At 59.4% G+C, this 26,902-nt stretch overlaps 1 protein-coding gene across 1 annotated transcript; it reads left to right on the plus strand.

Annotated features, from left to right (window-relative positions):
* Window positions 1-26,528, plus strand: CELSR3 (cadherin EGF LAG seven-pass G-type receptor 3). Its single transcript, XM_060161969.1, has 35 exons — window positions 1-3,742; window positions 5,297-5,947; window positions 6,376-6,601; window positions 6,828-6,943; window positions 7,284-7,372; window positions 7,480-7,637; window positions 8,169-8,332; window positions 8,586-8,711; window positions 8,802-8,971; window positions 9,413-9,598; window positions 10,154-10,270; window positions 10,654-10,825; window positions 10,979-11,120; window positions 11,219-11,339; window positions 11,657-11,840; window positions 12,151-12,252; window positions 13,591-13,685; window positions 13,906-14,115; window positions 14,349-14,544; window positions 14,812-14,967; window positions 15,291-15,465; window positions 16,066-16,233; window positions 16,458-16,584; window positions 16,672-16,878; window positions 17,085-17,259; window positions 17,492-17,604; window positions 18,397-18,476; window positions 19,014-19,137; window positions 19,573-19,689; window positions 19,794-19,942; window positions 20,194-20,303; window positions 20,613-20,771; window positions 21,318-21,518; window positions 22,310-23,198; window positions 24,761-26,528. Exons 1-35 carry the CDS (start codon window positions 1-3, stop codon window positions 24,786-24,788), a joined length of 9,945 nt encoding a protein of 3,314 aa, XP_060017952.1. The 3' UTR covers window positions 24,789-26,528.
* Window positions 26,529-26,902: the final 374 nt, after the last annotated feature.

Here is a 26,902-nt window from a genome sequence, read left to right on the forward strand (position 1 = left end):
ATGGCGAGGCGGCAGCCGTGGTGGGGTCTCAGGGGGCCGACCACCCCGCTACTCCTGCTCCTTCTCCTCCTCTCTTTGTTCCCTCCTAGCCGGGAGGAGCTGGGGGTCGGCGGGGGCCAAGGTTGGGACCCGGGGGTAGCTGCTGCTACGGGGCCAGGGGCGCGGATCGGCGGCGGAGCCTTAGCTCTTTGTCCCGAGTCGCCCAGGGTCCGAGAGGATGGAAAGCCTGACCTGGGAGTCAGGGAACCTGTCTTCGTGGGGCTCCGAGGGGGAAGGCAAAGCGACCAAAGCGGTCGAGGGCCCCCTGAGCAGCCGGGGTTGGGAGCGGAATATGGAGTCAAGACATTTGGCAGCCGCGGGCAGGAGACAGGACAAGGACCAGGGTCTCTGTTATGCTGGCGTCCAGAGGTCTCCTCTTGCGGGCGGACAGGGCCGTTGCAAAGAGATAGTCTGTCGCCAGAACGCCTTTCCCCAGGGGTCCCGGGCCCAGAGAACAGCTCTCCCTTCCCTTCAGACCTTCGGATTCGGCCCCGTGGTTCCCAGCCGGTGTTCTCCCAGAGGAATACTGGGACAGGCGCCCCCCAAAAAGTGGGAACCACGCACTGCTGCGGGGAATTGTGGGCGCCGGGGCGCAGGGGTCAGAGCGAGAGAACCGCGACATCCCAAGCGAGGAGGACAGGGCCCCGGCCGGACCGCCCTCCCGGGGCCGTGGGATTCGGCCCCGGGCTGGATTCAGCACCTCGCAAGGAGAGGACAGCTTCCGCATCTGTTTCAGCACTGCGAGAGTCCCGGACAGCTCCCGAGCCAACGCCCGAGCGCATGCGCTCCCGCGTCCTCTTCCGCCGCCGCTTCCTCCCTCAGCGCCCGAGGCCGCGCCCCGCTGGGGGCCCGACCGAGCATGGAGCCTGGAGAATACCCCCAGCGAGCCGGGCCCGCCCCCGTCGCGCCGCGAACCGCCACCCACAGTTTCCGCAGTACAACTACCAGGCACTGGTGCCCGAGAATGAGGCGGCGGGGACCGCGGTGCTACGTGTAGTGGCGCAGGATCCGGACATCGGCGAGGCCGGACGCCTAGTCTACTCGCTGGCTGCGCTCATGAACAGCCGCTCTCTGGAACTGTTCAGCATCGACCCGCAGAGCGGCCTTATTCGCACAGAGGCTGCTCTGGACCGCGAGAGCATGGATCGCCACTACCTGCGCGTGACGGCGCAGGATCATGGCTCGCCGCGCCTCTCGGCCACCACCATGGTGGCCGTGACAGTGGCCGACCGCAACGACCACGCGCCGGTATTTGAGCAGGCGCAATACCGGGAGACGCTTCGCGAGAACGTGGAGGAGGGCTACCCCATCCTGCAGTTGCGTGCCACAGACGGTGACGCGCCCCCCAACGCCAACCTGCGTTACCGCTTTGTGGGGCCGCCAGCTGAGCGCGCCGCCGCCTCTGCCGCCTTCGAAATTGATCCGCGCTCAGGGCTCATCAGCACCAGCGGTCGCGTGGACCGCGAGCACATGGAAAGTTACGAGCTGGTGGTGGAGGCCAGCGACCAGGGACAAGAGCCCGGGCCGCGCTCTGCCACTGTACGTGTGCACATAACCGTGCTGGACGAGAACGACAATGCGCCCCAGTTTAGCGAGAAACGCTACGTGGCGCAGGTGCGCGAGGATGTGCGCCCCCATACGGTGGTGCTACGCGTCTCGGCTACCGACAGGGACAAGGACGCCAACGGACTGGTGCACTACAACATCATCAGTGGCAACAGCCGCGGCCACTTTGCCATCGACAGCCTCACGGGCGAGATCCAGGTGGTGGCACCTCTGGACTTTGAGGCAGAGCGAGAGTATGCCTTGCGCATCCGGGCTCAGGATGCAGGCCGCCCACCACTGTCCAACAACACAGGCCTGGCCAGCATCCAGGTGGTCGACGTCAATGACCATACTCCTATCTTTGTCAGCACGCCCTTCCAGGTCTCTGTCCTGGAAAACGCGCCCCTGGGCCACTCAGTCATCCACATTCAGGCAGTGGATGCAGACCATGGAGAGAATGCCAGATTGGAGTATTCCCTAACTGGTGTGGCATCTGATACACCCTTTGTGATAAACAGTGCCACTGGCTGGGTCTCTGTGAGTGGTCCCCTGGACCGTGAGTCTGTGGAGCATTACTTCTTTGGTGTGGAGGCCCGAGACCATGGCTCACCCCCACTCTCAGCTTCAGCCAGCGTCACAGTGACTGTGCTGGATGTTAATGACAATCGCCCTGAGTTCACTATGAAGGAGTACCACCTACGACTGAATGAGGATGCGACCGTGGGCACCAGTGTGGTGAGTGTGACTGCTGTAGATCGTGATGCCAACAGTGCCATCAGCTACCAGATCACAGGAGGCAACACTCGGAATCGCTTTGCCATCAGCTCCCAGGGGGGTGTAGGTCTGGTGACACTGGCTCTGCCACTGGACTACAAGCAGGAACGCTACTTCAAGTTGGTGCTAACTGCATCTGACCGTGCCCTTCATGATCACTGCTATGTGCACATCAACATTACAGATGCCAACACTCACCGGCCTGTCTTTCAAAGTGCCCACTACTCAGTGAGTGTGAATGAGGATCGGCCAGTGGGTAGCACCGTGGTGGTCATCAGTGCCTCTGACGATGACGTGGGTGAGAATGCTCGTATCACTTATCTCCTGGAGGACAACCTGCCCCAGTTCCGCATTGATGCAGACTCAGGGGCCATTACACTGCAGGCCTCACTGGACTATGAGGACCAGATGACCTACACACTGGCTATTACAGCTCGGGACAATGGCATCCCACAGAAGGCAGACACTACTTATGTGGAGGTGATGGTCAATGATGTGAATGATAACCCTCCACAGTTTGTGGCCTCCCACTACAGAGGGCTGGTTTCTGAGGATGCCCCACCTTTCACCAGTATCCTGCAGATCTCAGCCACTGACCGGGATGCTCATGCCAATGGCCGGGTCCAGTACACTTTCCAGAATGGGGAAGATGGGGATGGAGATTTTACCATTGAGCCCACCTCTGGCATTGTCCGCACAGTGAGGCGGCTAGATCGGGAGGCGGTACCAGTGTATGAACTGACTGCTTACGCAGTGGACCGAGGTGTGCCCCCTCTTCGGACTCCAGTCAGCATCCAGGTGACGGTGCAGGATGTTAATGACAATGCACCGGTCTTCCCAGCTGAGGAGTTTGAGGTGCGAGTGAAGGAGAACAGCATTGTGGGCTCCGTGGTAGCCCAGATCACTGCAGTGGACCCTGATGAAGGCCCCAATGCTCATATAATGTACCAGATTGTGGAGGGGAACATCCCTGAGCTGTTCCAAATGGATATCTTCTCTGGAGAGTTGACAGCACTCATTGACCTGGACTATGAAGCTCGCCAGGAATATGTGATTGTTGTGCAGGCCACATCAGCCCCTCTGGTCAGTCGGGCCACCGTGCATGTCCGCCTGGTTGATCAGAATGACAACAGCCCTGTGCTCAACAACTTCCAGATCCTCTTCAACAACTATGTATCCAACCGCTCAGACACTTTCCCCTCAGGCATCATTGGGCGCATCCCTGCTTACGATCCTGATGTCTCTGACCATCTCTTCTACTCCTTTGAGCGGGGCAATGAGCTGCAGCTGCTGGTGGTCAATCAGACCAGCGGGGAGCTTCGACTCAGCCGCAAGCTAGACAACAACCGCCCACTGGTGGCCTCCATGTTGGTGACTGTCACAGGTGAGGGGCGGGGGTTAATCAAGTGAGCCAGTGACCTCAGCCTGTCAGGTCCTCAGGGGCCCCACAAGGCACTTCAAACCAACGAGGGATTTTTCAAGCCTTCCAAGAATCCCTTAAGCTCTGGGTTCCTGCACCCCACAGGATCTGCCTCACAGGTTAGGGTCATAGTCTCTGTTTAGGGTCTTGGGCAGTCTCCACAGAACCCCAAAGATTCTAGGGCATTAGCAGACCCCATAAAGACTGTAAAGAACTGTCTGCTGACTGTAAAGAACTGTCTGCTTGTTAATCTAGGGATAGCTCCCCTCCCTCTGAAAGGCTAGAAGTCCTGGGGTAATGCTCTGGAGGTCCCAGGAAAAGCCAGCATAGACCAGTCAGCCCACACCACATCCCTGTTCAGATGAAGGGTTACTTTGGGTCTGGTATGACCCTCAGCCCATCTGTGGAGGAGAGGGAGGCCAGTAGTTTAGTGATTGGGAACAGCAGTTTACTCTGGCAGCCTCAGGCAGAGAGCAGAGCTGGCTGCTATTGAAGGGGCTGACTAAGGCCCTGCCCTTTGGGGAAATGTCCAGAGGTCCACCTGCCTCTTTTCTGCCGCCATGTCCCCAGGCCTTCACAAGCTGTTCCCTCATAGGAGAGCGCAGGCAGGAGAAGCTCTTGCAGTCCTGAATACTAGAGGCTGAAGGGGTTGGGAGAGACTTTACCAGTGCTTATTCCCCAATTCTGGAGCATGGACTCCTGGCACTGCCAATGAAGGCACATTCATCCCTCAATTCACTGGACAACCATCGCTGTTGGCCACCCAGTGTGTACTAGGGTCTGGAGACAAGGCATATAAGCACCTCATGCTCATTTCTGGGGGTGGGCACTGAAATCGCAGGACCCAGGTCTGGGATGATGGGCAGCTTGCTGATTCAAGGATGCTGAGGAGGAGGCCAGAGTCCAAGGCCCTCCTGGAGAGAGGGAGCTTGCTGACCCAGGGTTCTGGGGGATGAGGTTGAGTGGTCACAGGGTTAGGGACCCTTCTAGTGCCTTGGGAAAGCAGTTGACTGACCAGAGATAGGGGATGGGTGATCCCTGACCTAGAGGGATATTTTTGGAGGGCATGTTTTGCTGGTTCTGCAATGCTGGGGGATGAGGGGAAGGAAAGTCGGTGGTCAGTGGCCTTGGTTCCTCTTTCTGTCCTGATTGGCCTGCTGACCATGATAACTTGGGGAAGGGTGGGTTACTGATCACTTAGGGACCTTCTTGTGTGCTTTTGGAGGAATGACTTGCTGACCCATGGGCACTGTTGGGGCAGAGGGGGGGTTGGTTGATCCCTGGCTCAGGCCCTTCCCTGTGTTGGAGGGAGGCAAGAGGAAGCAGCAACTTGTTGACACCTTGATGCTGAGAGAGTTGGTGATCACAAGCTTCAGACCTCCTTGTGTCCTGGCATGGTCAGCCTGCTAACACAGAGGTGCTGGGGGACTGAGCAGTCACTGGCCCCAGCCCTCTTATGTCCCAGGGAGGAGCAGCCGCTGACCCCAGACTGACCACTTCCCCCACTTCCGCCTGCAGATGGGCTACATAGTGTGACGGCACAGTGTGTGCTGCGCGTGATCATCATCACGGAGGAGTTGCTGGCCAACAGCCTGACCGTGCGCCTTGAGAACATGTGGCAGGAACGCTTCCTTTCGCCACTGCTAGGCCACTTCCTGGAAGGCGTGGCCGCAGTACTTGCCACACCCGCCGAGGACGTCTTCATCTTCAACATCCAGAACGACACAGACGTGGGGGGCACCGTGCTCAACGTGAGCTTCTCAGCGCTGGCGCCACGCGGGGCCGGGGCTGGATCTGCAGGTCCCTGGTTCAGCTCCGAGGAGCTGCAGGAGCAGCTGTACGTGCGCCGAGCCGCACTTGCCGCCCGCTCTCTCCTGGACGTGTTGCCCTTCGACGACAACGTATGCCTGCGCGAGCCCTGTGAGAACTACATGAAATGTGTGTCCGTGCTGCGCTTTGACTCCTCTGCGCCCTTCCTGTCCTCCGCCTCCACGCTCTTCAGACCCATCCAGCCCATCGCAGGCCTGCGCTGCCGCTGCCCCCCAGGCTTCACGGGAGACTTCTGCGAGACAGAGCTCGATCTCTGCTACTCCAACCCTTGCCGCAATGGCGGCGCCTGCGCGCGGCGCGAGGGCGGCTACACCTGCGTCTGCCGCCCGCGCTTCACAGGTGAGCAGGGCGCGGGGCTGGGTGAACCTGCAGTGCAAGTGAGGATTGGGCATCACTCTTGAGCCAACCGGGGTCGATTTGGGCGCCGTTAGTCCAGAAGCGGTAGAACCTGGCCCAGAGGGAGCCTAAGGCCGCGAAGAAATAGGCTTTGGTGGGGCCGAGGTAGCGAAGGAGGCGTGGCCCTGGGCAGAGGCGGGGCCCTGAGGTCCGCGGTAGTGGACAGGGCGGGACCATGGGAGGGGCGTGGTCGCAGCCAGGCGGGGAGGGAGGGTGGGGTCAGGTATAACTAGGGGCTGCCAACTTGAGGGAGCTGGACTTTTCAGAGGTCTTGGCGCTCGCCTGGAGCGCGTGGCCTTCGGAGGGGCGGGGCCCGCTGGCGCTTTGGCGGGCGCGGTCTTGACCGCCTCTGACTGCGGCTTGACCCCTAGGCGAAGACTGCGAGCTAGACACGGAGGCCGGACGCTGCGTGCCCGGCGTCTGCCGCAACGGGGGCACCTGCGCCAACGGGCCCGACGGCGGCTTTCGCTGCCAGTGCCCGGCGGGCGGCGCCTTCGAGGGTCCGCGCTGCGAAGTGGCGGCTCGCTCCTTCCCGCCCAGTTCTTTCGTCATGTTCCGCGGCCTGCGGCAGCGCTTCCACCTCACGCTGTCCCTCTCGTAGGTGCCCGCCCGCATCTGCGCGCCTGCACGCGGTCCCCATTACCTTCAAGACCCAGATTCCTGACTGCCCCACCCTGGCGTCCCATAGGACACCGCCCCCTCCCCTCCCTCTCTCACCACTTCCTCTCTCACCCTAGCCTGGGTGAGCTCCCTCAAACCTTCTTGTCACAGGGATGGTGGGTGTGAGGAGGGGTCCGGCTTGTGACGCGCCCCACCCCCCCAGGTTCGCCACAGTGCAGCCCAGTGGGCTGCTCTTCTACAACGGGCGCCTGAACGAGAAGCATGACTTCCTGGCCCTGGAGCTCGTGGCTGGGCAAGTGAGACTCACATATTCCACCGGTGGGTGCCCCCGCGGACTAGTATGGGCACGAGTGGGTGCATGTATGAGTGAGATGGCTGAGGGGTGCAAGCCCCACGGGCACACCCGAACACACACCTCCACGCCCAACAGACAACAGTGAGGACCACTTTCCCTATGGGAAAGCCCATCTCTCCACGAAGTGTGTGCTTCTCCTACCTGTCCAAAGGCACTGTGGTCCAGCCAGTGTGGCCACCAGTGGGGAGAGTTATCTGATGCATCCAGGGTCACCCTGGGAGTAGCTGTGCCTGCATGACTGGGTGGGAGGAGGAGGGGGACTTAGCAGCTCCAGACAAGCCTCCACACACATCCACCCCACAGGTGAGTCCAACACAGTGGTCAGCCCCACAGTTCCAGGGGGCCTGAATGACGGGCAGTGGCACACAGTGCATCTGAGATACTACAACAAGGTGGGCACCACCCTTGGCATGGGAGTATGGGGGGAGCTGGGATGCCAGGTTCTGCCCTTCAGGGGTCACCCTGGGGGTCCTGTTGAGTGGTGTGCCTGGGTCTCTAGCCCCGGACAGATGCCCTGGGGGGTGCTCAGGGCCCCTCCAAGGACAAGGTGGCTGTGCTGAGCGTGGATGACTGCGACATGGCTGTGGCTCTGCAGTTTGGTGCTGAGATTGGCAACTACTCATGCGCGGCTGCTGGCACACAAACAAGCTCCAAGAAGTGAGGCCCCCAGCCCCTGATCCTCAAGCCTTCTGCCTGCCAAAGCCCACTCCAAGCCTTCCAATACTGCCTACCAAACTCCCCATCCTTCCCCAAACCACCGTATTTCCCTCTCCCCACTAGGATGCTGAAACCCCATCTCACCTTAACCTCCCTCTCTGTGTTCTGCCCAGACTGCCCACTCCCACACAGTCCCAGGCACCCACTCCCCCAAAGGTTCCACTCTCTCTAATGCCCCACAGCCCACCTGACCCCATCCCCTCCCCCAGCCACCCAAATGCCTCCCTTTTTCATTCTCATCCTCAACCCCAGCCTCTTCCACCTTTCCCCAGACCATCTGCCCATCATAAACTCTCCTTTGCACCCCCGCAACTGAAGTAAGTCTCCAGTTCCTTCCTCAGCCTGATCTTACCCTCCCTGCTCAATCACCATACCCTCTGAGTCCTACCCCCTCCATTTCCTATGCCCCCCACCAGGAGCAAACCTACCCTGGCCCCAGTCCCACCAATGACCTGGACCTCTGACCCCCAGGTCCCTGGACCTGACAGGCCCTCTGCTCCTGGGGGGTGTCCCCAACCTTCCCGAGAACTTCCCCGTGTCCCACAAGGACTTTGTTGGCTGCATGCGGGACCTGCATATTGATGGCCGTCGAGTGGACATGGCATCCTTTGTTGCAAACAACGGCACCATGGCAGGTAGGCCATGTCCTCATCATAGGGAAAGGGTGGAAAGCTATGTGGATTAACTCAAAATCTGACCTCCTCCTTGTCTCCTTTCCTGGCAAGCAGAACGCTGTAGCCTAGCCTTTAGGACCTGAGTCCTACCAATTCTACCCCCCGAGAGAACATGGGGCTAAGATCATGGCCACTTTCAGCCCCCCGGACCTCTGTGTTTTGCGCCCCCCACCACCTTGTGTTCTTACCTCCTCTATGTACCTTCCTCTCCCAGGCTGCCAGGCCAAGCTGCACTTTTGTGACTCAGGCCCCTGCAAGAACAGCGGCTTCTGCTCAGAGCGCTGGGGTGGCTTCAGCTGTGACTGCCCTGTGGGCTTCGGAGGCAAAGACTGTCGGCTCAGTGAGTGGGCAGCCTGGGGCAGGAGGAGCCTGCAGGGTAAATTCTGTTCTTGAGGTGAGGCCTGTGACCCTTCTCCTTTTATCCCACCAGCTATGGCCCATCCCCACCATTTCCGTGGCAACGGCACACTGAGCTGGGACTTTGGAAATGACATGGCTGTATCTGTGCCGTGGTACCTGGGGCTGGCATTTCGGACACGGGCGAAGCAGGGCGTCCTGATGCAAGTCCAGGCTGGGCCACATAGCACACTCCTCTGTCAGGTGTGTCTGTCCTCCTGACCCCTCCCTAGACCCTCAGCTCTCAATCTCTAATGCACCAGCAACATTCCTGTGGTTTCAGGCCTGGTCACACAGCATACTTCTCTGCCAGATGTACTGACTATACTTGACCCTGCTCTGGACCCAGGCCCTTGACCCTCTTCCCCACTATCATATCCTCTGCAGGTGCAGCATACCAGCATAGCTCTCTTGTGCCACCTGCACTAATCCATGACCCCTCGTCCTGACCTCTGCCCCCTAACTTCACTCTCTGCTGCATAGTGTCCCTGGGCACAGTGCCCTATGTGCCAAATATAGCCTTGTCCCTGCTGTACTGACCTCTGGTATTCTTGACCTCTGAGCCCTCAGATCTCACCTCCTGATACTCCTAGCCCCAGCCAAACTTGGGGCTCTGACCCCAGGGCTGTGCCTCTCTACCCACAGCTGGATCGGGGGTTGCTGTCTGTGACAGTGACCAGGGGCTCGGGCCGCGCTGCCCACCTCCTCCTGGACCAGGTGACTGTCAGTGATGGCCGATGGCATGATCTGCGGCTGGAGTTGCAGGAGGAGCCAGGTGGCCGGCGGGGCCACCATGTCCTCATGGTCTCATTGGACTTTAGCCTCTTCCAGGTCTGACCTCTAACCCTGGGGTGGTCCATTCTCAGCCTCCGACTAGACCCACCTCATTTGACCCCACCTCTAGTCCTCTCACTTCCCTCCACTGCACATAGTCTGATATTCTCCCCCGAGTCCCCCTCCTCATGTCCTCGCTCTGAGCCCACTCTGCTACACCCTCCTCATGTCAGGGAGGCTACGCAGATTTCTGGCCTACTCTTGGGGTACCTCTGCAGCTAGCACTTTGCCAAACTTCTGGAAACCTTTTCTGGTCTCCTGATCTTCCCAGCTCAAAGTCATGGAATTTTAGGGTCTGTTCTGGGTCCAGGAGAGAAGGGCCAGTCTGAGCCCAGCTCTGGACTGAAAACTTCCTGTCACCCGTCCCCCATGCTCCAGCAGGTCCTCCATACTCGGGAGCATTTCATTTCCAGACCAGTCCTCTGGGCCAGAGGGACAGAGCATGGTGGTGCAGGATAAGGCCTAGGATAAAGCCAAAACTGACACTGGGGTAGGGCAGGGGCCCATCAGGTCCCCCCCACACCCCTAGTGCTGACTGTCCTCTTCCTCCAGGACACCTTGGCGGTGGGGAGTGAGCTGCAGGGCCTGAAGGTAAAGCGACTCCATGTGGGAGGCCTGCCTCCCAGCAGTGAAGAGGAGGCTTCTAAGGGTCTGGTTGGCTGTATTCAGGTGAGCGTCAGCATGCGAACATGATATGGGGCAGTAGGGTGAGTGGTCAGAGATCAGAGGTGCCTTGGGACCTGAAATGCTGCATTCACATGGGGGTTGGCATAGGGGTAGTGGTGACCCAGAGCCATCAGAGACAGATCAAGCCTCTCTGTGCTGTTGGAGGTGAGAGTCTAGCTTAGATTATCAAGGGTCATTAGAGGCCTGTGTCAGGGACACATGATTAGGGGTCCCACGGGGCCACAGAACTGGGACCATTGGGTCAGGGTCTAGGGTTTGTAGGGAAATTGCATGTCAGGGGTCATCAGAGCAGGTGGCTGGCTCTGCTGGGCTTGGGGCTAAGGTGCTTTGGCATGGGTCTCACCCCTTGCTGGCTGTGTCCGTAGGGAGTATGGCTTGGTTCCACGCCTTCGGGCTCCCCAGCCCTGCTTCCCCCGAGCCACCGAGTGAACGTGGAACCTGGCTGTGTCGTGACCAACGCCTGTGCATCTGGGCCCTGCCCACCCCATGCTGACTGCCGAGACCTCTGGCAGACCTTTTCCTGTACCTGCTGGCCAGGTGGGGCCTGGGTGGGGGCAGGGTGATTTGGGGCTCGTGGTGAAGATTGGGGGACCTGGAGAGCCTGGAGGAGGCAGGGACTGAGAAGGACAGGTGCCTGCTTCCTCCCATGCTCTGTGGCCAGTGTCCTGAGCTCCCTGACCCAACCTGCAGGTTACTATGGCCCGGGCTGTGTGGACGCCTGCCTCTTGAACCCCTGTCAGAATCAGGGGTCATGCCGGCACCTCCCTGGGGCCCCCCATGGCTATACCTGCGACTGTGTAGGTGGCTATTTTGGGCACCACTGTGAGCACAGGTAAGGGGCTGGGGGCTGAGATGATGGAAAGAGCTGGTGGGAGTTAGGGAGGGTCACTGAGATGTGGTGGAGGCGTCTCACGTGGCTGTCCACCCCAGGATGGACCAACAGTGCCCACGGGGCTGGTGGGGGAGCCCAACGTGTGGCCCCTGCAACTGCGACGTTCATAAGGGCTTTGACCCCAACTGCAACAAGACAAGTGGGCAGTGTCACTGCAAGGTGCGCCTGTCCCCTGTCCCCTGACCTTTTAACTCTTCTGTAGACATGTTTTGTGATGCTTATCCAGCTTGCTGACCTCTGCCACCTGATTCAGCCCCTGACCTCTTACCCCTATGCCGTGACCTAACTGCCATCTCTTGTCCTTGACATCTAACCCCTCTCTTATGTTTCATTTGAGGCCAGTCTTCCTTCTGGCCTGTGAGCACTGTTCTCCTGACCCTTTGCCCTTGATTCCACTCATTCCCCAAGCCCTGACCTGAGACCCCTACCTTAAGCCCTGACCTCTGACCTCAGGCCCCTGACCCATTCTCAAACAGGAATTCCATTACCGACCGCGGGGCAGCGACTCATGCCTCCCATGTGACTGCTACCCTGTGGGCTCCACCTCACGTTCATGCGCCCCCCACAGCGGGCAGTGCCCCTGTCGCCCAGGAGCCCTTGGCCGCCAGTGCAACAGCTGTGACAGTCCTTTTGCAGAGGTGACAGCCAGCGGCTGCCGGGGTGAGCAGGCTCCACCCAGCTCCACATACAGAGGGCTGGCTCTGGCACGCTGTCACCAAGTCCCATGGCATGCTTGGCTTCTTGGGTAGGGGCTCCGGGGGGCTTCTCTGAGGGAGACCACTTACACCCAGGCACTCCCACATTTGCCCCAAGTATTTTGAGGACCTGTCACAGAATCTGATGGGCCAGCTCCCATGAGGCCAGCAGCAGAGTGGTAGGCAGTGGGCCTGGGGTAGGTGGGGGGCAGTGGATGTAGCTGTCCCTTGCTCCAGCCCCTGGCTGCCTGGCTCAGTGCCTCCTTCCTCCCTAGTGCTCTATGACGCCTGCCCCAAGTCCCTGAGATCTGGTGTGTGGTGGCCTCAGACCAAGTTTGGTGTCTTGGCCTCAGTGCCCTGTCCTCGGGGGGCTCTGGGTGAGTACCTGGGGGACAGGCAAATAGCTGAGGGTCGGGGAAGGCCTGACCTCTGGCTCGCCGGAGCCACCTCTTTTCCTGAGTTGGTGGGCCTTGTTCCTACAAAGAGGTGGGAGTGGGGTAGGAGTCGATGTGGGCCCCTCCCTACCTCTTAGGGGCTCTGGGTTCCTCCCCACATCCTCATTGAGCCTCCATCTGTTTCTCTTGGCTTCTGGGCAGGATTGCGGGGTGCAGGTAAGGGGTACGTGTTTGCTCAGGTGCACTGCCCCCTCCCACTGCCAGAGCTTTTGCAGATCCCTCTTGCTGTCTGAAGTCCCTGCAGACCCCTCCCCACTGCCTGAGGTCTCTAAAAGCTACTCCCAGCTTCTTGAAGCCCCTGGAGGCCCCTTCCGACTGTCTGAGGACCCTGGGGGCCCTTCTCTGATGCCTAAAGTCCTCAGAGACCACTCCCCACTGCCTGAGGACACCCCCTCCCCACACACACACTTCCTAAGGTCCTTGTAGACCCCTTCTCAGTTCCTGAGGTTCCTGTAGGCCTCTCCCTACTACCTGAGGTCCTGAAAGACCCCTGCCCTCTGTTTGAGGACCCCACAGACTCCTCTCTGTTGCCTGAGGTCCTCACAGAACCCTTCCCGCTGCTTGAGGTCTCTGCAGTGGCTGGACAGAGACTGTCTGCGTGTGCATGCTCTTGCGCGTCTTTCTGTGCCTGTGCACGCGTCTGTGTCTGTCTTTTGGGGAGGGGGTTCTGTGTTTAAGTCAGGGGGCCTCTTGCTGGTGGCTACAAGCTCTCTTAAGGCCCAGGTCAATTCTCATTCAACTCTAATTCCAATCTCACAGATAAGGGAGAGATGGCAGCAAAGTCACCACTGGGGCAGTTAAAATTTGTGTGAGAACTTTCACCCCCACTTCATTTTGGTCACAAAATTCTCCTGGGGGTGCACTGTGTATCTGTGTGTTTGTCCTGGGCCACACATCTACTCGTGTGCAGGTGTGAGCATTGGTTTTTGTGTTCTTGCCCTGGGCCACATGTCTGTGAAGCTGTCCTGGCCTGTGTGTGTGTGTCTGGGTGCACATGCACACACACAGTCCTGCCCTTGTGTTCTTCTTTATGTCATGGTGGTTCGAAATGGTCCACAGACCCCTCAGGAATTGACTGACAAGCGCCTGGGGCCCATCTGGGCTGGGGGCTGGGGCTTTTCTATCCAGGGGTCCAGCCGTGGATGCCTACTACCTGGTCTCTGCTTCAGAGCTCCCCCTGGGGTAGGGGAGGGTGCTGTGGTCACCTCCTCAATGAAGGTGTCCAGGCCCCAGGCCTGACAAGGGGTCAACTGCCTTCAGGAGCTGCCGTGCGGCTATGCGACGAGGACCAGGGTTGGCTGGAGCCTGACCTCTTCAACTGTACCTCCCCTGCCTTTCGAGAACTCAATCTGCTGGTGAGACTGCCCAGACTTTGCCCTGCACTCGAGACCAGCCCTGGCTCTGGCCCTGGCCTCAGTCTCCCTAGGCCTGTGCTGGGCCCCAGACATCATGCCCCAGCCCTTGACCTCCTGGGCTTTTCCCAGTTGCCCTTTAATCCAAACTCTTCTTCTTGTGAGGCTTTTGAGAAAGGCCTAAGTGACCACAGAGTGACCATCCCCATCTTTGTCCTGGCAGCTGGATGGCCTAGAGCTGAACAAGACAGTCCTGGATACAGTGGAGGCTAAGAAGCTGGCTCAGAGGCTACGGGAGGTGACTGGCCACACTGACCACTACTTCAGCCAAGATGTCCGAGTCACTGCCCGCCTGCTGGCCCACCTGTTGGCCTTTGAGAGTCACCAGCAGGGCTTCGGGCTGACAGCCACACAAGACGCCCACTTCAATGAGGTGGGGTTACACCTTGGGCTCCCGATCCCCTGGCCCTGACCCCCGCCCCTCTGCTCAGGCCCCTCCCGACCCCGGGGAAGTGAAGGCCCTGGATTCTCTCTCTCTCCCCTTGTCCCCTCCAGAGCCATACCCTACTGGGACCTCTCTGAGCACCTGACCAAACCCCTCAGGCATGCCCTGTCCCCTCACACATCCTCACCTGGCTGGGCCCACTTTCACCTCCCTCCTCCCAGAATCTGCTGTGGGCTGGCTCTGCACTGCTTGCTCCAGAGACTGGGGACTTGTGGGCAGCGCTGGGGCAGCGGGCCCCTGGGGGTTCCCCAGGCAGCGCCGGGCTGGTGCAGCACCTGGAGGAGTACGCGGCCACGCTCGCGAAGAATATGGAACTCACGTACCTGAATCCCGTGGGGCTGGTGACACCCAACATCAGTATGTGGAGGGTAGGGTGGGGCGGGGCAGGGGGCCGTGAAAGGGCAAGGACCTGGAGGTCTGAGGGGCTGGGGGCTATTGATGTCAACATTTAGTGGCAGGAGGCTGTGCTGCCACCTTCAGCGCTTTGCAGGGACAGGCTCTGCGCTGGTAGCAAGGAGGCTATGGGTTGTGGAACTTGGGTACAGGATGGGAGGAGGAGGGAGTGGGACCCTCAGCACAGGGAGGAGATCCTTGATGGGTCTCACCCCTCTTCCTCCCGGGCAGTGCTCAGCATTGACCGCATGGAGCACCCCAGTCCCAGCCGGGGGACCCGTCGCTACCCTCGTTACCACAGCAACCTTTTCCGGGGCCAGGATGCCTGGGATCCTCACACACACGTGCTGCTCCCTTCCCAGGCACCACGGCTGTCCCCACCTGAAGGTAAGAGCCCTGGGGTGACCCACGGGCCAGATCCTGGTTCCTTGCCCTCTAAGCCAGATGCCATGTCGCCCTACTGTCAATTCTCCCCTTGCCAGACCCTTCCCCTCACCGCAGGTGACCTCGCCCAGGCCTTGATAGTCAGGATCCAGTGCTGGGGGGACCCATGTGTCCTTCATGGGCTTCTGCTCTCTGCACCCACCCTGGTTCTGGACCTGCAAAGGGAAGAGGTTCCCATGCTTGATGCTGGGTTGGGTTCAGATCTGCGTTTGTGGGTGCTTGGGGTCAGGGGTCACTGACAGTGACTCCTCCCCCTCCTCTGGCAGCTCTGTCCACAAGTGGCAGCAGCATGGAGAACTCCACCACCTCGAGTGTGGCCCCCCCGCCGGCACCCCCAGAGCCCGAGCCTGAGCCTGGGATCTCCATCGTCATCCTCCTGGTTTACCGCACCTTAGGGGGGCTGCTCCCTGCCCAGTTCCAGGCCGAGCGCCGGGGTGCCAGGTATGAGTAGAGTTACTCCCAGGCTCCTCACCCTTGGGCTTCCCACAAGCTTCTCCCCAGCCTAGCACCCCCTTTTTCGGTGGACAAATGAGCAGGTTCACAATCATACAGAGAGGCTCCTGCCCATGACTCTGGAAGCCTTGTCCATGCTGGGCTCCATGTGAATCATGTCCTGGGCAGTTGTGCAAATGAAGAGATAGACACAGAGCCACAGCTGGGGCCAGGCACATAAAGGATACAGGAGCCAGACAGACAGGCAAACTGGCTGATGGAGATAGGCAAAGACTGGCTGACTGAAGGAGGTCAGCCGGGGGTGGAAGGGAGGGCACTGAGAGGCAAAGTCTGTAGCTGCTTGGGCTTCAGACTCCAGTGTGGGCAGTGGGTCTGAAGCCTCTCAGCTGCATTTCTGCAGAACCAGGCCATGGACTCCTGGTCTTGAAGCAGCCCAACAGAGGCTAAAAGGGTTCTCAGAAACAGCATCCACTCTAGGGCATCTCAGACTCTGGGTGGGCCATGGCAAGTGACATGAAGACAGTGAGGTGGGCAGCCAGAGCCTGGGGAGATCAGCAGTGCCCAAGACCAGGTGGGCTGTCTCCTCAGGCTTCCCCAGAACCCTGTTATGAACTCCCCGGTGGTCAGTGTGGCTGTGTTCCATGGACGCAACTTCCTAAGGGGTGTCCTAGAGTCCCCGATCAGCCTGGAGTTCCGCCTGCTACAGACAGCGAATCGCAGCAAGGCCATCTGCGTGCAGTGGGACCCGCCTGGCCCGTGAGGACCTCCACTCTGGAAACCCTTGGTCCCCCGGTAGCCCCTGGGAGGCCAAGCCTGCCCCTGGGGCCCCCACCAATGCCCCTGTGCACCCAGACCCATGAGGAATGCTGCTCCCCAACTCCAGGCACCCTCGGCCCCTCCCACTGCTTCTCACAAACCCCTGCCTGGCGATGGGGCACTCCCCAGAGGGGATGGTAGGTCTGACTGCCCTGTGGCCACAGGGCGGACCAGCACGGCATGTGGACAGCACGGGATTGTGAGCTGGTGCACAGGAACGGGTCCCACGCACGGTGTCGCTGCAGCCGGACGGGCACCTTCGGGGTCCTCATGGATGCCTCTCCCCGTGAGGTGGGGCTGTGTTCAGAGTCCTGAGGAAGTAGGAGGGTCAAAGGGCAGGAGTGCCCAATACCCCAGTGACCATCCCTGTCCCCACAGCGGCTGGAGGGTGACTTGGAGCTGCTGGCTGTGTTCACCCATGTGGTCATAGCAGTGTCCGTGGCCGCGCTGCTGCTGACCGCAGCCGTCTTGCTGAGCCTGCGCAGCCTCAAGTCCAACATGCGTGGGATCCATGCCAACGTGGCTGCTGCCCTGGGAGTGGCAGAGCTCCTCTTCCTGCTGGGGATCCACAGGACCCAAAACCAGGTGCAGGGTCAGGGCCAGGGGACCTGTGTCCTGATGACCTCACCTGGCCCAGGAAGGCCTGGGGCCAGAGTTCAGGGTCAGAGATCAGGGGTGCTCAGGTTGGGGCCAGGGTTTGGGGCAGGATCCTGGGGTAATGTGCAGTGGTTTAGGGGTCAGAGGTGGGGCGTGGCAGGAAAGGTCCTGACGCCCCCCAACCCTGCCTTCAGCTGCTGTGCACCGCGGTTGCCATCCTCCTGCACTACTTCTTCCTCAGCACCTTCGCGTGGCTCCTCGTGCAGGGGCTGCACCTCTACCGCATGCAGGTCGAGCCGCGCAATGTGGACCGCGGCGCCATGCGCTTCTACCACGCCCTGGGCTGGGGCGTCCCTGCTGTGCTGCTGGGTGAGGGCCCTGCTCACTGGCCTCAACCAGGCCTGTGACCCCTGACCTCCATCCATCACATGGCCTGACCCCTGCCCCTGCCCCCAATCCTGATCATGACCCCAACCTCAATCTCCCTTGCCATTTGCTCAGGGAGGAGGCTGCTCTGCCCCCACCCCAGCTTCTCCCCATACGTGAGAGAGTCAGCAGCTCTAGAATACATCTCCTCTGTCCTATCTCTTCTCCCCAACAGGCCTGGCTGTCGGCCTGGATCCTGAGGGCTACGGGAACCCTGACTTCTGCTGGATCTCGATCCACGAGCCCCTCATCTGGAGTTTTGCAGGCCCTGTCGTTCTTGTCATCATGGTGAGTGCCCTCCACTCAGTGCCACCTTGCACTCCCCTTGGTGGGGGGTCGCGGGAGGCGGCCCTGCAGCAGGTGTGGTGGTATCAGCTGAAGGGTGCCAGGTGGCAGTCTGCAGGCTTCCTGGGCTTAGCCTCCATTTCTGTTCCTGCCCAACTGGCATGGAGGTGGGAGGTGTGGGGTCAGAGACTCGGCTTCCTCTCCCCACATCTGTCTCTCTCTCCACCTCCATCTTTCAGTCCCTCTCTGGTTCCCTATCTCTGACTTTTTCTATGATTCTAAGCTCCTCTGTTTCTCTCTCTCTTTTTTTCTAATATATTTGTTTATTTGGTTGTACTGGGTTTAGTTGCAGCAGGCGGGCTCCTTAGTTGCAGCTCGCTGGCTCCTTTAGTTGTGGCACATGGGCTCCTTAGTTGCAGCTTGCAGGCTCCTTCGTTGTGGCTCTCCGACTCCTTAGTTGTGGCATGCTAACTCTTAGTTGCGGCATGCGTGTGGGATCTAGTTCCCTGATCAAGAATCGAACCCAGACCCTCTGCATTGGGAGCACAGAGTCTTAACCACTGCGCCACCAGGGAAGTCCCCCTCTTCTGTTTCTCTTTGTTTTTGATCTATGTATTTTGTGTGTGTGTGTGTGTGTGTGTGTGTGTGTGTGTGTGTGTGTGTGTGTGTCTGCGTATGTTTCTCACTGGTTCTGCCTCTCTCTCTGAGTCTTAGTGTCTCTCTGTCCCTGTCTCTCTCACTATCTCTGTCTCTCTCTGCCCTGCCCCTGTTCCACATGTCTGGCCACGGGTCCAGATGAATGGGACGATGTTTCTCCTCGCTGCCCGAACATCCTGCTCCTCTGGACAGAGGGAGGCCAAGAAGACCTCTGCGTTGTGAGTTGGCTGGCTGGAGGAAGTGGGGGATCTTAGAATGGCAGCCCTCTCCTGGGTGGGGTTTGGGGGTTCCCAGAGCATCCCTGCTGCAGGCTGGGCTCCAGATTCTGGGTAGGGGGATGAAGTCACATCTGCCCTGGCCTGCAGTCCCTCTCTGGCACTCTTGCCTTACTCTGGCCCCACAGGTCTGTCTGTGCCCTGCTGTCTCTCCAGTATCTCCCAAGGCCTGGGTGGCTCACTTTGCCCTTTGCCCCGTGCATTTCCACCTACTTTCCATGCTTTCTCTTATGCCCCACCCACCGCTTTCAGTCTGCTTTCCCCGTGTCCCCTCATGGTTCCCTGAGTACTCTCCTGGTTCTTTCTGTGACTTCCAGACTCCCCTAGTGCCCTCCTGAGACCTCCATGTTTCTGTGTGAGTTTCTTTCCCTCCATGTCCCCTGGGTGTCCTCTTTGTGACCCTGCGTGTCCTCCCATGTCTCCCGTGTGAGCCCTGCGTGACCCTCACATGTCCTGTGTCCTTTCACGTTCCCGCGGCAGGACCCTTCGCAGCTCATTTCTGCTCCTTCTACTGGTCAGTGCCTCCTGGCTCTTTGGCCTCCTGGCGGTCAACCACAGCATCCTGGCCTTCCACTACCTCCACGCTGGACTCTGTGGGCTCCAGGTAACTCTGGCACCCCTCCCTCACCCTGGACCAGATGGGGCTTCAGTAGGGTGGGGCCCAGGGTCTTGACCCCAGGCCTAGAGCTGACTCCCACCTGATGACTGACACCAGACTACTGCTGATCCTGGATTGACCTTCACCAGTGCTGAGGCTCCTGGCCGCTTGCTGGTCCACATTGACCTTCACTGACCCCGGTCACTCATGCCACTCTGACCTCTCACTGCGTCTGCTGACTTTCCCTGATTCCCTTACTGGGTCCCCCCTTGGGCTTCTCACTGCCTCACTCTAATCTGCAATGACCGATCCCACTTGCTGACCCACAGTGACTTACACCAGCCCTAGCTGACCCCCTTGTGGCCCTACTCTGACCTCTGCCTTGTTTCTGACCTCTCACTGACCTTTACTATCCCCTCAATGATCCTTGCTGACCCGCAGGGCCTGGCGGTGCTGCTGCTCTTCTGTGTCCTGAACGCAGATGCTCGGGCTGCCTGGACACCAGCCTGTCTGGGCAGGAAGGCAGCGCCCGAGGAGGCCAGGCCAGCGCCTGGGACGGTGAGGGGCTCTCAGGGCCAGGGAGTCAGGGTGGGGGCCCTGGGAGGCCAGGGTTTGAGGCTTCTCCAGGTTGGCTCACACTCCTGTCCTCACCACCTCCCCAGGGCCCCGGGGCCTACAACAACACGGCCCTCTTCGAGGAGAGCGGCCTCATCCGCATCACTCTGGGCGCCTCCACCATCTCCTCAGTGAGCAGTGCCCGCTCTGGCCGGACCCAGGACCAAGACAGCCAGCGGGGCCGCAGCTACCTCAGGTGAGGGGAGGGGCCTTCTCGTGAGGGGGGCACACATCTCAGACCAGCCCCACTTTACCAGGTCCTCGGGGTGGCTCCAGCCATCTCAGCCATCTGGGCCTCTGCTGCTGCCTCTGCCCCAGATACCTCCTGCCACACACCCAGGGGTGCCTTCAGAGCCATTCCACATGCACCTGTTTACTCACGGACACACCTGTGTCCAAAGCACCCCATCCCATCCCTCTTTGATGGGGGGGCTCCTGCATTTCCAGGGACAACGTCCTGGTTCGACATGGCTCGGCTGCCGACCACACTGACCACGGCCTCCAGGCTCACGCTGGCCCCACTGACCTGGATGTGGCCATGTTCCATCGAGATGCTGGTGGAGGTGGGAGCCTGGCCCAAGGAGGAGGGAGGTAGAGGGTCTCTCCCCCATTCCTCATTCTTCTGCCCCAAATTGGGAGCAGCAGCTGACTATGCTGGGGTGAGCTCCCCTGAGGTCACGGCCCCAGGAAGCATCTACCCACCCAGGCCTGGTTCTCCTGGCAAGTCCCAGCCCTTCTGTCCCTACCCCCACTCCAAGCTCTCTCCCCAAGGCCCCAGCCCCCTTGCCATAGCCTTCCTCGAGACCCCCAGGTCCCTCACCTCCCCTGGCCACCACTGTGTCTTCCTCCTGATCTCCCAACTCCAGGTGCAGACTCTGACTCTGACAGTGACCTGTCCTTGGAGGAGGAGAGAAGTCTGTCCATCCCATCCTCAGAAAGTGAGGACAATGGCCGGACGCGGGGGCGTTTCCAGCGTCCACTCCGCCGGGCAGCCCAGAGTGAGAGGCTCCTTACACACCCCAAAGGTGATGGGGCCCTCTGACCCCATGGGCGACCAAGAGATACCCCATATTCCATTTGGTGTGACTCAGAAAGCCTGCTATCCCCTGAAGATTCCTGGGACCGACTTATTGGGAACCTGGGGTCATCACTGGTCCCCCACATACCTCTCCCCATCCAGCCTCCCAGCAGAGTTCTGCTGGCTAGAGACCCAGGAGTGGCCCAGGCAACAGAAGAACAAGGTCAGGGATGTTATAGGGTGACATGTCGTCTCTCCAGCCCCTCCTCTTCCCTGAGGGCTGGGGTTCAGCCTGGTCTTCCTGACCCCTCAGCTGTCAGGCTCCCCCACCTCCAGGCTCTATCCACCTCCAGTCAAGAGTAGGGGGAGCTTATCAGTATCCCCCGCGCTGGATGATTCCATTGATCTCTGAGACACACTCTGCTATTCCTACCTCTGCTTCATGAGAAAGACCCAGATTTCAGGAGTCATTAGGGTTAGGGGGCCACTGAGTCTGGATCACAGGGGTTGTGAGTCACTGGGGTGACTCCTATTATCTGCCCTGGCTCCACAGATGTGGATGGCAATGATCTCTTGTCCTACTGGCCAGCCCTGGGGGGATGTGAGGCTGCTCCCTGTGTTCTGCAGACCTGGGGCTCTGAAAGGCGCCTGGGACTGGACACCAGCAAGGACGCAGCCAACAACAACCAGCCGGACCTGGCCCTGACCAGTGGAGATGAAACCTCCTTGGGTCGGGCCCAGCGCCAGAGAAAAGGTATGGATCCCTGACTTTGGCCTGTGCCTCAAGGACCCTGGGGACTGCCCATGCCCTGAGCCGGGGGATTTCATCCTCCTAATCCAAATAGCCTCACAGGGATCCTGAGAGCTTCTCTCGCTCTGATATGGGCGTTTCTGTTCCTCTGAGCTGCTTCACAGTCCCAGGGGACTGCCTCATCCTGACCTGGGAATTGACTGCCCTGCATACCCTGGCCTGCACCACAGAGACCCCAGAGGCCACTCCTGCCTCAACCTGGGGGATTCCTCCCCGTCCCCCAACCCCAGTCTGCTTTGCAGGGACCATAGGGGCTGCTCTGCCCCAGATCTCAGAACTTTTGCTCTAACCTGGAAGGTTTCTGCCACCTTATCCTGCTTTACAGGGGCCCCAAGGGGTTGTCCCTGTCCCAACTCAAGGGGTTTCTCCCTTCACCCCTGCATCACAGGGACCCCAGGGACTGCTCTTGCCCCAACCCTGGGGATTCCTGCCTCTTTGACCCTGGCCTGCATTACCAGACCTGTGGGCTGCCCCTCCTCTGACCTTGGGGGGAGGTTTGCCCCTACCCCTGCACCACAGGGACTGCCTCTGTCCTGACCCCGGGGATTACTGCCTCACTCTTACCCCTATCCTGCAGCCTCTCTGGGATTCCCAGGAATGGCCTCTGTACCCGCTCCCCAAAGGGTTTCTGCCCCCAACCCTGTGTCACAGGGATTCCAGAGGCTGCTGCATCCCTAGACCCAGGAAGTTCCTGGCCCCATACACACACTGTCCCCCGTTTGTTCCTCCCACAGGCATCCTGAAGAACCGATTGCAGTACCCGCTGGTGCCACAGACCCGGGGCGCCCCTGAATTGTCCTGGTGCCGTGCAGCCACCTTGGGCCACCGTGCTGTCCCAGCTGCCTCCTATGGTCGCATCTATGCCGGAGGGGGCACTGGCAGCCTTTCGCAGCCAGCCAGCCGCTACTCCTCCCGAGAACAACTGGACTTGCTCCTCAGGCGGCAGCTGAGCCGTGAACGACTGGAGGAGGCCCCTGCCCCTGTTTTGCGTCCCCTGAGTCGGCCAGGTTCCCAGGAACGCCTGGATGCTGTGCCAGGCCGTCTGGAGCCCAGGGATCGGGGCAGCACCCTACCACGGAGGCAGCCACCCAGGGACTACCCTGGTGCCATGGCTGGCCGCTTTGGGTCACGGGATGCGCTGGACCTAGGGGCGCCCTGCGAGTGGTTGAGCACATTGCCCCCGCCCCATGGTGCCCGGGACCTTGACCCACAGCCCCCACCTCTGCCCCTGTCTCCCCAGCGGCAACTCTCAAGGGACCCCCTCTTGCCGTCCCGGCCCCTGGACTCTCTGTCCAAGAGCTCGAACTCAGGGGAGCGGCTGGACCACGTGCCTAGCCGGCACCCCTCGCGCGAAGGCCTTGGGCCACCCCCGCAGCTGCTCAGAGTTAGGGGAGACCCAGCCAGTGGCCCTAGCCACGGCCCCTCCACAGAACAGCTGGACATTCTCTCCTCCATCCTCGCCTCCTTCAACTCCTCAGCTCTCTCCTCTGCCGTGCAGTCCTCAAGCACACCCTCGGGCCCTCACACCACTGCCACACCTTCTGCCACAGCCTCTGCGCTTGGGCCCTCCACGCCATGCTCTGCCACATCCCACAGCATCTCGGAGCTGTCACCCGACTCAGAGTAAGCAGGGTCCGGCCACCTGCTCAGACCCCCATCAGTTTAGGGCAACCTCCCACGCACCCTGCCCTGTATTCTGCCACAGAATGGGGTGGGGTTTGGCAGAGAGCATGGGCTACCCTAGGCGCTGCGCAGCCAGGGCGCCACAGCCTGAGGGCAGAAATCTGGCAGTGAATGGGGTGATTAGCAAGAACTTGCTGGCTGTATGACTGGGGCCTGCACCTCCTGGACTAAGGAGGAGAGTGAGGTGCCTTCCAAAGGGCTTGAGCTAGTGGAGGGGGGAAGGCAGGAGCCAAGGCCTAGAAGCGGGAGGTAGCCTGGTATGTGGAAGGGGCAGGGAGGCGAGGAGGCTTTGCTTAGGGTGTAGTATGGGATAAGGAGGGGCCAGAAGTAGTGCCAGGATGTAGGTGCCTTACATGGCAGCCTGAAGAACTTACTTTGAGAGGAAATCATTCATTCACCTACGCCTTCAGTCAATGTTAAGTTCCTTCTGCCTATGGGCTCTGTGGGGTAGGACACACAGGAACTGAGTTGGGACCCGGTGCATCTCAGAGTAGGGGATGGCAGACATACCTGGGAAGCAGCTGGGTACAGGAGTCAGAGACGGAGTGGGGAGGAACCAGGAATTACCGGGTCTTGGAAGCCAAAAGCAGAGTTGAGTTTTTTTTTGTTTGTTTGTTTTTTGCGGTACGCGGGCCTCTCACTGTTGTGGCCTCTCCTGTTGTGGAGCACAGGCTCCGGACGGGCAGGCTCAGCGGCCATGGCTCATGGGCCCAGCCGCTCCACGGCATGTGGGATCTTCCCGGACCGGGGCACGAGCCTGCGTCCCCTGCATCGGGAGGCAGACTCCCAACCACTGCGCCACCAGGGAAGCCCCCAGAATTGAGTTTTAAGAAGGAGGAACAGCTAGGTCAGGCTCTGTGGAGGTCTGTAGGGTGAGAGAAGACTTTCTGTAGGTGGAGGGAAGGAGACCCTGGGTTTGGGGCGGGAGACCAACAAAAAACCTGAGCAGAGATGGGGGAGAAGACAGGAAGGAGAGAGGGGCAGGAGATTTGGGGTCCTGGTGCCCAGGGCTCTGGAAGGATGCTGAAGTGGGGATCAGAGGGAGCTGTGAGCACCACCTGGATCCTCCTGCAGCCCAGCCTTAGGGTCCGACTGTTGGGGGAGGGCTGGGGTAACTGAGCAGGGGTTCAGGCTCTGGACTCACACTTGACCTCTCTGAGCTTCAGTTTCCTCATCTGCAAAGTATGTCTGTGGTAGCAAACTCTTTGAGGTGTGGAGATTTTTGACACAAAATCTGTTAGGTGCTTAACAGAGTCTTTACATAGTAGGTGCTCACTAAGTGCTTAGAGAAAAGACATTGGTGGCCAGCCAAGGGGCCTTGCTGGTGAGTCTGGGGGTCCACAATGGGTGAAGGGCTCTGAGAACCCCAGAATGGGCATAAGCACGCTAGGGACTGAGAGGCGAAGGTGATGGGGGAGGTGGCCCAGGTCCGGTTTGGTGGGGGAGTCCAGAGGCACCTGACTCTCAGCAACCACCTTCGATCTCCACATTCATCTCTGCAGAGTTCCCAGAAGTGAGGGTCACTCCTGAGGGGCAGACGTGCAGATGAGGACCAGCCGAGGGCGGTGGAGGATTTGGGCTAACAGAAGAGACTCCAGGAGTTGGGGGCTGACCCCATGGCAGCCTCCTATACCCCCGCCCCCCAGCTCTCTCTGTTGCTGCAGTGCTGACTGTCCCTGCCCGTCTGTGAGCATGTGAGCAAGTGTGTAACAGGTGCACGGAATGAGGGAGCTGAAGGGAGGACTTTTATACGTTTTGTACCTTTGTAACCAGAGAGATATGCTTATGTTATTTTTCAGCTTTTCTGTCTCCCGGGGTTCTGAGGCTGGGCTGGGAGGGGGAGGGGGACAGAGGGAAAGAGGTGCAGAGTTTCGCCCCATTTGGGTCCCTGGCAATTTAATTGTTCTTTCATCTTACTAGGGTGGATTCAGACAGGAGGGGTAAATGCTCCCCCCGCCCCATTCCCCAGTTGATCTGAATATTGTCAGGGCCCAAAGTGCAGAATTAGTCTTTGCTTTTTCTTGGATGTCCCACTGGCCAAACTTTTGGGACTGGGGGTTGGTCTTGGAAACAGGGGTCCTCTGACCTCCTCACAGGGGCTCGCTCATGCCGCCCCTCCCCGTGGATGTGTGTGTTTATTATGTGGAGTCCCTGCCACTTACTGCCTTATGACCCAGGACTGATGCTGTGGATCGCTGGTGGAGCAGCAGATGTCATGTTTACAGATCAAAGCTTCCCTTTCTCCCGTGGGGAGGGGCTCAGGCCTCTATTCAGACATTCCTGCAGAGGGTGGATGGAGGGGTCACAGCCCCTGCCCCTGCTGTGAACAAACGTTGTGTGTGGTGCCATTTAATTCCCTGACACTGCCCCCTGCTAGAATTTATTCTGAAGGGTGGGGTAGGAGGGGGAGCAAGGGGAGCAAAAACAAGGGAATTAAAGACTCAGAATGTAGGTGCCACTGCCTCCCATGTTTACAGGAGCCTCCCTGGCCCTAGGCACCCGGGCTGCAGGAAGTGACTCTTCCATCCCTCCTTTATTCCCTTGTAAAGGGAAAAATGACTGTTAGGACCCTGTTCACAAACTCACTTTTATTACTTTGTCTGATGTCCAGAACTGGGGACTTTTAAATTTTGTTACTTTGTTTACAGGTCAAGACTTAAAACATTCAACTTTGTTTACAATTTAAAACTTTGAACTTTTACACTTTGTTTACAGTTGAGAATGTTTTTTTCCCTTCGTTTACAAGTGAAGGTAGAGAAAGTGGGAGAGGGGCTTGGAGGACCCACCTGTGAGGACCCTGAGCCTGGCCATCTTGAGGGGTTTCTAACCCCTAGCCCTAGCCCCAGGCCAAAGGTCAGCCCTGAGTCTCCTGCTGAGCAGCAGGCCTAGAAGGCCTCGAGAGTAGGCATCCTCTTCCCACTAGGAACAATGGCCATGCAGGGTTGTGGAGGGTCCCTGCAGACACCCACCTCCTTCATGCATACTCTTGGGGGGCAGTTTCCAAGGAGATTAAAAGTTCTACTTTACTGACTGGTGCCAAATCCCGCCAGCCAGGACCCCAGCTCTCCTTACCCAGAGTGACCCCAGCCCTTGAAGGGTTGAGGGGCCTGCTGTGGGGAGAGGGGGCTGTCCTTGCTATGTCCTAGGTTCTGTAGATGCCCCTCTCTGGGGGTCGTCCCCCTCCTCCAGCCCAGTGGCTCCTTTTCCTGTCTGTGTAAATTGTTCCGTGAAGCCGCGCTCTGTTTTGGGAATAAACTTCTATAGAAAATGGTTATTGCCTCATTCTGTTTGGGGGTGGGGGGTAGGAGGGTGGCTATGAATGATTCAGGCTGGGCTGACCTTTGGGAGAAATCTGAGCACTGCCCCCTCCCCCCTCCCCAAGAATATTCGGCTATTTTTAGCTCATTTCATTGGAGATTTGGACCAGGTTTCTATCTCTTTCATCCTGAATTCTGTCCCTTCGCCTTGAGGTTGGGCCTGAAGTATGAGAACAGGTGCTGAGAGTAAGGTCTGGTCAAGGCAGCAACATGATGGCTTCCTCAGTCCGCAAGGCCTGCAGCCCTGACCTGGCATTTGCCAGGGCCTTCAAACCGACCCTAGGAACTGCCCTCAGCCGGTTGACAGCCGCCAGCCTCTCAGACTTG

The sequence above is a fragment of the Lagenorhynchus albirostris genome, chromosome 10, assembly GCF_949774975.1.
Source record: "Lagenorhynchus albirostris chromosome 10, mLagAlb1.1, whole genome shotgun sequence".
Classification (NCBI taxonomy): Eukaryota; Metazoa; Chordata; class Mammalia; order Artiodactyla; family Delphinidae; genus Lagenorhynchus; species Lagenorhynchus albirostris.

Bases quoted from the DNA above. Each gene is read 5' to 3' on its own strand.
- CELSR3 (XM_060161969.1), top strand. From the start codon at position 1: ATGGCGAGGCGGCAGCCGTGGTGGGGTCTCAGGGGGCCGACCACCCCG. The intron at 7,373-7,479 runs GTGGGCACCACC...CTGGGTCTCTAG, and splicing joins ATCTGAGATACTACAACAAG to CCCCGGACAGATGCCCTGGG. The intron at 8,712-8,801 runs GTGAGTGGGCAG...TTATCCCACCAG, and splicing joins AGGCAAAGACTGTCGGCTCA to CTATGGCCCATCCCCACCAT.